This window comes from Mastigoproctus giganteus, chromosome 4 (assembly GCF_048544385.1).
Source record: "Mastigoproctus giganteus isolate SK-2022 chromosome 4, ASM4854438v1, whole genome shotgun sequence".
NCBI lineage: Eukaryota > Metazoa > Arthropoda > Arachnida > Uropygi > Thelyphonidae > Mastigoproctus > Mastigoproctus giganteus.
This window is the reverse complement of record NC_143578.1, coordinates 182,144,663-182,157,146: the sequence shown is the minus strand read 5'-3', so window position 1 is coordinate 182,157,146 and position 12,484 is coordinate 182,144,663. Positions and strand designations below refer to the sequence as shown.

The following is a 12,484-nucleotide window of genomic DNA, read 5'->3' as shown; positions in this document are numbered from 1 at the left end:
CATTTGCACATCTCCAGTCTATGGGTACCTCCCCTGAGTCCAAAGAAGCTCTTATAATTATGGCTAAGGGTTTGCTTACTTCCTTTGCTGCCTCTAATATAACTGGATAGATCCCATCCCCCCCCAGGTGCCTTTTTTATGTTTATCCTCAACAATTTCTCCTCCACTTTCCTCTCAGTTATTAAAAACTCTGGCTCACTGCCAGAGTGTACTTCACCTCTGGCATTTCCCTTCATAAATAACTCCTCATGTGTGAATGTAGATGCAAAATACTCGTTTAGTTTGTTAACCACCTGAACAGGATCATCAACAGTTGAACCATCAGTATGCAGTGGAACAATCTGATTCTTCTAGAATTTACATAGGTAAAGAACTCTTTTCTCTTTTTCTTTGCATCCTTTGCCAAGGATTTCTCATAATCTTCCTTTGCCTGACTAATCTCCTTTGTGACTTGGTTACAGACCAGCTTATATCTATCATAGGCTTCCATGTCATCCATTAATTTGTGTATCCTATGCATTTTTCTTCTCTGCCATATGTCTCATCAGTTCATCTGACATCCATTTAGGCCTAAACCTTGAACAGTATTTCTTAGTTGGTATGTAAAGCCTAGTAGCTTCCAAGATAAATTCTTTGAATGCTTCCCATTTTGAATTTGCTGTTGGTAACATCATCAGTTGGTCCCACTGTATAGAATTTAAATACTGTCTCAGACCATCTTAGTAGCCTTTACGAAAGCAAAAACCGTTCCCTTTACCCCTGATGGTAGTTACCTCTTTGAGTAAATCCCACTTCAGCACACTGTGATCACTACTACCTAGTGGTTCCTTTATCTGCAGATTCTTAATGCATGAAGAATGACTACTGATAATCAGATCAAGAGTATTACTCCCTCTAGTTGCCTCCCGAACATGCTGGTGTAGAAAACAATCATCCGATAAATCCACAAAAGCTTTGCTCGTGTGTGAGTGACCAATCCACAAATTCCAGTCAATTTCCCTGTACAGTTTCTTATTATACTCATCAGAGTCATTAGGCCTATAGTACACTCCTACTCTCAATTTTGATCTCCCAATGCTTATGTCACACTAAACTGACTCGACACTGCACGGTCTAGCGATGTTGACTGGCTTCACTTCCTTGGATTTAATGTTTCTTAACTAATAGCTTAATCCCTCCTCCCTTCCTATCCTGTCTATCCTTTCTGTACACGTTGTACTCCCCAAATTCCAGTTCTGCATTCCTTATATCTGTGTGACACCACGTCTCTGATATCCCAACAATATCTGCCTTTGATGTTTTGAGCAATACCTCAAATTCATCAAATTTATTTACCAAACTCCTAGCATTGGTATATACGCAAGTATACATGCAACTGTTCCCATTCTTAGCTACCCTAACACAACCCATGTGTTTACTTGTACCGCAATGACTCCCAGCAATCTCTGAAATACCGTGCATCTTGTTTTCTTGGCTGCTGCTCATTCCAATAGAAGCAGTGTAAGAATCACTTTTACCTCTGCCAGTGGCTACTGTTAATCTATTAGTCCTTGTATCCCCCCAAGCTAGCAGTTTTCCGACCCACCTAGCACTGCCTCAATAGCATCAGCAAATATTCTTGCGCCCTTTCTGTTTAAGTGTATCCCATCCCTGTAGAAGCAGTCTCTTTTGTTAAAAAGTACAGACCAGGTGAAAAAAGTCTACCCCTTGAGCCTTGCACAATCCTTCCAGGGCCAAATTGTTCGACAAGGCTCTCATCATATACTCCCTCCTATTGCAGACACTTTCAAATAAAGTTAAGTAAAGAGGTTAGAGAGCTGAGCAAACCTTTAGCCATAATTATGAAAGCATTCTTGGATTCAGAGGCTATCCCTGTGGATTATGGTTAGGTAAATTTGTCTCTCCCCCATTCACAATGGGGGATCAAACAGTGAAGTGAGTAATTACAGACCTATAAGTTTGTCTTCTGTTCCAAGGAAAATGGAGTCACTGGTTAAAGAATTAAAAAGACCAGCTAGAGAGGAATGTAGTTATACAGCAATCACAACACGAATTTGTTAAGGGGCAATCATGTCTGACCAATCTGTTTGGGTACAACAATGCAATAACAAAGGAACTGGATGCAAAAAATAATTTTTACATCATGTACTTAGATTTCAGAAAGACTTTTGATACTGTTCGATATGAAAGACTGCTGTACAAATTAGAGCATTGTAGCACTGGAGGAAAAGTACTGCTATAGATAAAGGGATGGTCAAGTAGGAGAAGACAGTGTTGTTATTAATGGACATTGCTCCTCTTGGACTAATGTTATTAGAGTCCCCAAGTGCTGAGCCCATTGTTGTTTTCAGTATTTATTAATGATATTGATAAAGTCCTATCAGGCTTAATGCCCAAGTTTGACTAAAAAATGAATATCAAGTGCTTAAAAAATGGTACTCAACTTGTATAAATCTGCAATAAATTTATTGGTAGATGGTGGCTAAATTTAGGTTGGAAGATGCATTAAAAAGAACTAAGGCGGAGAATGGGGTGAAAATATTTTAAACAGATTTTAAAATGGGTGCAAGGAAGTAGAAATGCAGTCCTTGGTTGTCATAAAGAGGTTAAAGAATGCAAATGAAAAAAAGAAGACCGGTGATGCCAATAGCCGTTACAAGGGACTTTCGTTGAATAAACCGTCATCAGTTGGCAAATGGGAGAGAAGTAAGCACGTGTTGTATTTAAAGTTTATCTATACTCTCGTGATGCTCTTTTTGACATGTGGGAACTTTAGCCACGAGAGGTTCCAAGCCGGTGAGAGGTTGAAGGGAAGTTTAGCGTTAATAATATTGAGATCGGAATGGTGTCGGTACCATTCGATGGTGAGGGCTTCGTATTGGAGAATTCTGTAGCTCGATCTAAGTTTAATAGTGGTAATGGCAGAGTCAACAAGGGGGGGGCGTGTGGTTATGTGTTTCAGGGTGGATTGTTAACTCAGTGCAGGATTGACTTGTCCTAAATCTGTTGAAGTGGTAGTATGCGCAGATATTGGAAGTTGTGGAGGAACCGAATTTGGTGATAGTGCTGCCGATGTAACAGGTGTCGCAGTCTGGTTGGCATTTTATGAGATATATTATATTATTGAGATTGTTGATGGGATATTTGTGTATATCTTTATAAGAATTAAATAGGGAACCTAGTTTATTGTAAGTAGAGAAGGTGAGGGAGATATCAGTATCTTTGAATATATGTCGGAATTGTGCTGCGAGTTCACAATGATAAGGGAGAACTATGCGAGTATTTGTCTTGTTACTGTGTATGTTGGGGTTATTAATACTGTTTTTAACAGTGGATATTGTATGTTGGATGAGTTCGGGGGGGGGGTAGCTCCTGGCTATGAATTTATCAGTAAGGTATTGAAGTTCATTGTGTAGATCAATGAGTTGAGGAGCTATCCCCCTCAACTCATCCAACATACAATATCCACCGTTAAAAGTTAAAAACAGTATTAATAACCCCAACAGACACAGTAACAAGACAAATACTCGCATACTTCTCCCTTATCGTAGTGAACTCGCAGCACAATTCCGACATATATTCAAAGATACTGATATCTCCCTCACCATCTTTACTTACAATAAACTAGGTTCCCTATTTAATTCTTATAAAGATACACACAAATATCCCATCAACAATCTCAATAATATAATATATCTCATAAAATGCCAACCAGACTGCGACACCTGTTACATGTTACAGCACTACCACCTAATTCGGTTCCTCCACAACTTCCAATACCTGCGCATACTACCACTTCAACAGTTTTAGGACAAGTCAATCCTGCACTGAGTTAACAATCCACCCTGAAACACATAACCACACGCCCCCCCCCTTGTTGACTCTGCCATTACCACTATTAAACTTAGATCGAGCTACAGAATTCTCCAATACGAAGCCCTCACCATCGAATGGTACCGACACCATTCTGATCTCAATATTATTAACGCTAAACTTCCCTTGTTGACTCTGCCATTACCACTATTAAACTTAGATCGAGCTACAGAATTCTCCAATACGAAGCCCTCACCATCGAATGGTACCGACACCATTCTGATCTCAATATTATTAACGCTAAACTTCCCTTCAACCTCTCACCGGCTTGGAACCTCTCGTGGCTAAATTCCCACGTGTCAAAAAGAGCATCACGAGAGTATAGATAAACTTTAAATACAACACGTGCTTACTTCTCTCCCATTTGCCAACTGATGACGGTTTATTCAACGAAAGTCCCTTGTAACGGCTATTGGCATCACCGGTCTTCTTTTTTTCATTTGCATTCTTTAACCTCTTTATGACAACCAAGGACTGCATTTCTACTTCCTTGCGCCCATTTTAAAATCTGTTTAAAATATTTTCACCCCATTCCTCCGCCTTAGTTCTTTTTAATGCATCTTCCAACCTAAATTTAGCCACCATCTACCAATAAATTTATTGCAGATTTATACAAAGTGAGTACCGTTTTTTAAGCACTTGCTGTTCATTTTTTAGTCAGATTAATATGGTATTATAAGATTACTATAATTTCACTATTGCCCATGTTTGTAAATGGCGGGTGGGTGGTTGATAACAGTAATCAGGGTATGCCACTTGCAATGAGATCTAGAAAAATTAGGAAGATGTGCCAAGAAGTGGCAATTGAAGTTTAATTTGACAAATGCAAGTTACCACATAAGAGTAATCTCAGAATAACGTACTGACTCTGTGTTACCGCATTGAAGGTAGTAGAGAATGAAAACAACCTGGGGTAATTGTGTAGTCAGACATGTAGTTCTCTGAGCAGTGTGGACAGGCTGGTAGGACTGTTCATAGGGTTTTGTAAATAACATGAAGGAATTTTTCCAGCAGTGATAACGAAGTAATTATTCTGCTGTATAAAGTAATGTTAAGGCCACATCTTCAGTCAGTACTGCATACAGGTCTGGAAGCCTCATTTTAGGAAGGATGTTGATTTATTGGAATGGGTGCAGAAAAGAGCAATGAGATTAATGAGGGGGGAAAAAAAGGAGTACTCTTACCAAAAAAGACTTTGGTTCTGCAAATTGCAGCATTTTGAAAAGTAGGAACCTGTGAAGAGATTTGATTGAGGTATTAAAGGCTTTAAATGCATTAAGTATGCTGAATATTGATGGCATTCTTACTTTTGCTCAGATAACATATGTGAGGGGCATACATTTAAATATCTGCATTGATGTTTGGAATAAATTGGATGATAATTTTAAATTTAAGTTGGCATGAATAAGTTAGGATTTAAAAACAGAATTAAAATGTGCACAAGGAAGTAGAAGTGCACGTCTTCGTCCTTGGTTGTCAATGTTGAAATTTGAAACGATTTTAGTTATACGGTTGGAAACAGAAGGCCAATAGCCATAACAAGTGGCTTTCGCTTTACACATCTTCAGTTGGCAATGGTAGAATGAGAGTAAACGCGTGTATTTAAGAAGACTAGGTTCCTGTGATGCTCCTGGATACATGTGGGAATCTCAGGTGCATGAGGTTCCAGACCGGTGCTATGTTATAGGGTAGTTTGGAATTTAATACTTGAAGAGTGGAATGGCGGCAAAACCATTCTATAACTAGGACTTCATATTGGAAAATTTTAAAACTGGATTTTAATTTGATAATAGGAATGGCTGAATCTACTAAGGGGGTGTGGTTGTGGGATTGAACATGTGTTGTTAATTCAGTATTGGACTGTCCCGTCCTAAAGCTATTGTAGTGGTAGTAAGCACGTGTGTTTGATGTTTTGGTAGAACCGTATTTTGTGGTGGTGCTACCAATGTAGCAAGCATTACAGTTATCTTGACATTTTATTAAGTAGATGATATTATTCATGTCACTAATGTGGTAATTTTGTGTATCTTTATATGAGTTGAATAATGAAATTAGTTTATTGTAAGATGAGAATGTAAGGGTGATATCAGTACTTTTGAATAAACGGCGGAATTGGTTGGCAAAATTACTATGGTAAGGGAGGATAATACGTGGATTATTATTGGACATGCATTTGGGTGGGTTGTTGATATTATTTTGGACTGTGATAATAGTTTGTTTGATTAATTGAATAGGATATTTCCTAGATATGAATTTACTTGTAAGATAATGTAGTTCATTATTAAGGTCATAATGTGTGGAACTGTATTTTATATCACTGTAAATTTGATTATAAAGGACTGCTTTTTTTATGTTGAGGGGGTGATGTGATTCAAAGTGTAAAATACTCACATAGGCAAATACATAAGTATTTGCCTATGTGAGTATTTTTTTTTGAAAATTCTTATTCCTAGTTTTGTATATAGTAAGTATCTTCACACAAACCTTAGTAAGGTTTGTGTGAATTACCACATTAGTGACATAAAAATAAGCCTTTTAACCTACGTTCCTTGATGCCCCTGAACATGTCAAATCCCGAAACACAACTATCAAAAATTTTAATTAAATATTTTTCAATAAAATTCATATTTCTTTTTTAAAAAAATGCCTCTTTCATAATATTATCCCGGAATTTGCCTGCATATTTCCTAGAAATACATGTAAAAAATATCCATATATTATCCATCAAACCTGTATTAAAATTGTACAAAAAGAAGAAGAGATGCAATAAAAAATATAACCTACTATCCCAAATACACCAATTAAGATTCAGCCTAAAAATAAATATGACACCGCAATCTTGGGTGGACCTTGCGACATATAATGAAATACGTATAGCAGCTGACATTAACGACATCGAACTCAGACACAACAGAAAATGGGGGATCCTTACACAGAAACCTCACACTGCCACAAAATCTTCCACTATAAACATTTCTTCGTACCCTTTTTTCTTCCACTGAACTCGCTAGCCTCGATTACGGTTTTAACTTTGCTATTAAAGATAATAAATATCCCTACAAAGAATGTATAATAGAACTACAAACCAAATTAGATAACCATCCAGATAAATGGCGAATTATACACCAAAGTAATTCAATTCTTAACTCCAGATTCAAACCCCAACCCAATATAAACAAACAACAGTTAATGGACTTACAAAAAATACGTAACAGTCCAAATATCATCGTCCAGAAAGCTGACAAGGGTAATTCCATAGTAATTATAAACAAAAGCACATATATAGAAAAAATGGAATCTATACTCTCTGATTCAGATACATACAAACTGGATAACACATATACTATTTCCAAACATAAAAATAAGCTTGACATCATTTTAAGGAAATTAAGATCCAACAATGAAATTAATTTATACACCCTTCAACAGATTATCCGTAACAATATTCTACCGCATATGTTTGGTATTACCAAACTCCCTAAACCCAATCACCCACTAAGACCCATAATATCCTTCAGCAAATCAGCTTTCACTAATTTATCTTCCTTCCTGGTCAAAATTATCTCCCCCTTCACCAGATTTTCAAAATTTAAAGTAAACAATACCTCCCAAACCTTTGAAAAAATAAATTCTATCACAATAACCAATGATGACATCCTAGCATCTTTTGATGTAGTCTCATTGTACACTAATGTACATTTGCCGTCCACATTACAAAACTTACGTAATTTCTTAACAGACGACAAAACCTTATCGAATCACACTTCCCTTTCAATTAATAGCATACTAGGGCTTACAACCTTTCTATTAGATGTCAGATACTTCCGATTTCTTAATCAGATTTACCAGCAAACCTACGGCCTACCTATGGGGTTAGGAATCTCAGCTCCCCCTATCTGAAATTTACCTAGCCTCCGTAGAAAATCATATATTACAACCATACCTCCCTGATATTAAATTATTTATATGATATGCTGACGATATCCTCTTAATAGGGCACAAATCCACAATAAATGATCTTTTCATTAAATTTATTCAAAAGTACTGATATCACCCTTACATTCTCATCTTACAATAAACTAGGTTCATTATTCAACTCATATAAAGATACACAAAATTACCACATTAGTGACATGAATAATATCATCTACTTAATAAAATGTCAATATAACTGTAACGCTTGCTACATTGGTAGCACCACCACAAAATACGGTTCTACCAAAACATCAAACACACGTGCTTACTACCACTACAATAGCTTTAGGACGGGACAGTCCAATACTGAAGAAGTAGGTGAAGTGGATGAGGGAGTTGGCCACAAGTAACCCTTTATTTTACATAAAGAAAGATGTCAATATGATGATTTTCATGAATCTTACCTGTCTAGGATTAATATTAGTGGAACAACAGAAGAGGAGAAACTTTTCACCCCACTATGTACATGCATGTATAGATGTGCGCACAAACACACACACACACCGGCAACTCAGAGGTAGCACAGAAATTTCATTTGAGATGATGATATTCAAAATGTATATTTCCAAATTACAGTATTTATATGTATTTTTTAAAATTATTCTCTGACACTTTCAATTAAGTGTTTTTTTTATTTTAGTGCAATTGTATACCTTAACAGTGACTTTGATGGGGGAGAATTTATTTTTGCTAAGGACAAAAAGACAGTTCAGGTAATTTAATATAGAATTATACATAAACTTGAATTGCACTTTAAAATCATTTAAAATTCCAGTTTTTTTTTTTTTTTTAATTTACAATAGCAAAGGTGAATAAATAAATGTACATCAACTTTATAGGACTTAATGACAATGAGTTTTATTGTGTTTAGATTAGCAAAAACAACTCAAGCTATGCTACTTTAGTGTATTGTATATAAAATGGATATAAAAACATGAAAAGCATTGTCTTCTATGATTAACAAATTTTTCTCAGTGCTAAAAAAAAAAAAAAAAAAGTGCTTGTGTAAAAAGTCATTCCTTAATAGAAAAAGTGCAAACCCAAACCATTTTTTTTAATTGGCAGAGTTGTTACTACTACTACTCATATTTAATCTGTATAAATCCATATTTAATTGCATAAATGCTGTGTGCCTTAACATACATGTTACATTCAAAAATTTCCTAGAATTGTATGCTGATATTTAAATAGTTTGTGTTACAGCCATAAGGTTCCATGGGATGTGAACATTGACCTTGGTGTGCATGCATGCCAAGTAGGAACTGGCTCAACCACTTCACTCATGTCACAACTAATTCATTGTGAAAGGTTGCAGTTCGAATAACGTGCTAACATAAAGTTCCTTAGACTTGGGAAAAGTGCTACAAAGATGTTGCAGGTATTACAAAAAGTTTATAGAGATGATGCTTTAAAGAAAACAGCAGTTTAAAAGTGGTTTAATTAGTTTAAAAATGGACAGGAAACACTGAAATGTGAACCTCACTGTGGGTGCCCTTTGACATCATGAAAAGTGAAGAAACATGCAAAATGATAGGCAAATGACTATTTTTGAGATTGCTCATGAAGTTGGACTATCTGTAGGCTCGGTACACATAATACTGATGTGTACTGAGTACCTTGGACTAATAACATTAGTCCATGAAGAGCGGTGTCCACTGATTAACACTCTCTTTGTCTTGTCTTCTCCCACTCAATCATCCATAGCAGCAACTTCCCCTTAATGCCATACTGCTTCAATTTGTACAGCAGTCTTCCACATGCAACAATATCTGAAGCTTTTCCAAAATCCAAGTATATGATATCAAAATTATTTTTTGCATCCAGTTTCTTTGTGATCACAAGTATTATCCAGTCAAATTGGTCAGACAAGGTTTCCCCTTAACAAATCCATGCTGTGTCTGAACTATAACTGCAGTCTTGTCTAAATAATCCTGCAATGCTTCTTTAACCAGTGACTATTATTATTTCCCTGGAACAGATGTTAAACTAACAGGTCTGTAATTACTTGTCACCCTTTGATCCCTCTTTGTGAATTGGGGACACATTTGCACATCTCCAGTTTGTGGGGACCTCCCCTGAATTCAAGGATGTTCTCATGATTATGGCTATATAGGTTTACTTATTTCCTTTGCTACCTCCTTTAATATAACTGGATAGATCCCATTCACCGCAGGTACAATATTCATTAGCACGCTTTAAAATATTTTTTATTACTCATATTTTTAAAATTCTAATCTATTTACAAATCTCTTTCTTCTCTCAAACCAGTAACCCTTATTGGAATCATTTCTTCACATGTAAGGTATTGATGACTACAGTATCATAGACATTTTTTTAAATTCTATGCAGTGGGACCAATGTAGTGTTATCAACAGCAAATTGTAAATGGGAAGCATTCAGGGAAATAATTGTAGAAGCTACTAGGATGTCAGATGAACTGATCAGACTTATGGAAGGGAAGAAAAATGCATGTGGGACACAAATTATCAGGTGATACCCAAGGAGATCAGCAAACCCTTAGCCATAATTATGAGAGCATCTTTGTATTCAGAGGTGATCCATATAACCCTCCTCTGAATCCAAAGTATGGACCCTTGTTGTTTTCTATATTTATTAATATTTATGAAGGTATATTAATGCCAAAGTTTCTCTAAAGTTCTCTGAGCAATGCAGACAGATTGCCAGGAAAGCTCGTGGATTTTGTCATTTTATATGCAGGGATAAGGTGATTATCTCATTGTACAAGGCAATAGTTAGGCCACATCGTGACTACTGCAAACAGGTTTGGAGACTTCATTTTAGAAAAGATGTATGTCTGCTGGAATGGGTGCAGAGAAGGGCAGTGAGATTGGTGACAGGAACAAAAGGGTGGTCTTACCAAAAAAGGCTTCATTTCTTCAAATTGCAGTGTCTGGAGACTTGGGCACCTGCAAGATGATCTGATTGAGGGTGTTCAAGGCATTGAATGGATTGAGCAAACTCAATGCTGGTGGTAGTTTTTCTCTTGCTCAGACTACATATAATTAGGAGCATAAATTCAAATGGAGGATGGATTACAGGATAATTATGTGAAATTTTGTTGTCAGCCAGCAGGTGTTGATAGTGGAACAAACTTCCATCTGTTGTTGTGGAAGTGGGTACTTTGAATAAATTCAAGGAAAAACTAGACAAATGATTGTAGGGGACAGGTGATTGTTGGGAAGGTTTTTTTTTTTTTTTTGGCTGATGCTTTATAAGTTTGCTTTCTTGCATAATTTTCCAATAATAATATTTTCTTTTCATCATTTGCCAGTAATATTATCGGGTAGTCAAAGTTGATAGTCAGAAATTGGCTTGTATTGTGACTAATCTTGATTATGGATGAAAGAAATTCTATTGTTACGCTATCTGAAAATATTTGGTTGACATATTTTGTTGACTCATTAAAATTAAGTTATTATCAAGTTATACATGATTATTATTTTATACACTCTTATTCCAATTTACCTAAAATCAGTTTGCATTTAGTGTATAATATGAAACAGATTTCTTATTTTTATTCAGGCTTCTGTAAAACCAAAGTGTGGCCGTATGGTTGCATTCTCAGCAGGCAAAGAAAATCTTCACGGAGTTAAAGCTGTAAAGAGAGGACGCAGATGTGCTTTAGCTATGTGGTACACTCTTGATTCCAAATACAAGGAACGAGAGAGGGATATTGCAAAACATTCTCTTAATGAAATTGTGCAGAAACTAAAATCCAAATGGGATTATTCTCAAAAACATGTTCCTTCTTCAGTTAGTCATAATTCTCCAGGTAATATAAAAAATGAACCTGAAAAATCAAGAAATGGTAGGACTAGTTTAAATAACGATGATATCCTAAATGAATATGATGTTCAAAAGAAGAGTGGCTATGAAAATGAACAAAAGTATACTGATGAGTTATGATTTTTTGTGAAAAAGTTTTGGAAGATTTTTTTCAGTAACTGTTTTTCTAGTCTTAATTTATCATATGTGGAATTTTTGAATTGGTTTAAGGTTGCGTAAAAATTATCATTTCATGCAATTTTAAGTATTCTGAAACACTAGCCAGAAAAGACCTAATGAGACAAAATGAAACAGAAATGAAACAATATATAAATTTTTCAATACAGTTAGTTACTTTAATATCGATCAAATCACTTATCACAAGAATCATAGATTGATTTTCTTTTTTTGTATTTATGTATGAAATTTTTACATTAATAACCATTCCGTTTATTTGATGGTAGGCATCATCACTGCCATTTTCTTAATGTTTTTGTCCTGTGATGCATAATAATATCTCAGTAAAACTGAAAAAGTGCCATATTTTACACACACACACACACACACACACACATATATATATATATATATATATATATATATATATATATATATAAAATACTTGATATAAACATAATACTTGATAGAAACAGAAGGGGAAGTAATTTACATAAACTGTAAATAAATGATTTGTTCCTTAAAAATTATTTTGGAAGCATTAAACAACATCAGAAATGTTGATGTTGGATTAGAAATGTGTTTGTTTCTAGTGGTGCTAAATAATACTATCTATAATTGTCAACCTGTTGGCAGGTCAAAAATGATCCCATGTCGTCCCCCCCCCCAACAC

At 35.5% G+C, this 12,484-nt stretch overlaps 1 protein-coding gene across 1 annotated transcript in view; it reads left to right on the top strand.

The window, feature by feature from the left end:
* The window catches only part of LOC150087233 (prolyl 3-hydroxylase 2-like), a 178,445-nt gene extending 166,670 nt beyond the window's left edge, over positions 1–11,775 (top strand). The window contains exons 11-12 of the mRNA XM_090372416.1: positions 8,489–8,561; positions 11,392–11,775. Of these exons, the coding sequence (XP_090228542.1) occupies positions 8,489–8,561; positions 11,392–11,775 (457 nt within the window). The remainder of the gene's footprint in view (positions 1–8,488; positions 8,562–11,391) is intronic.
* Positions 11,776–12,484: the final 709 nt, after the last annotated feature.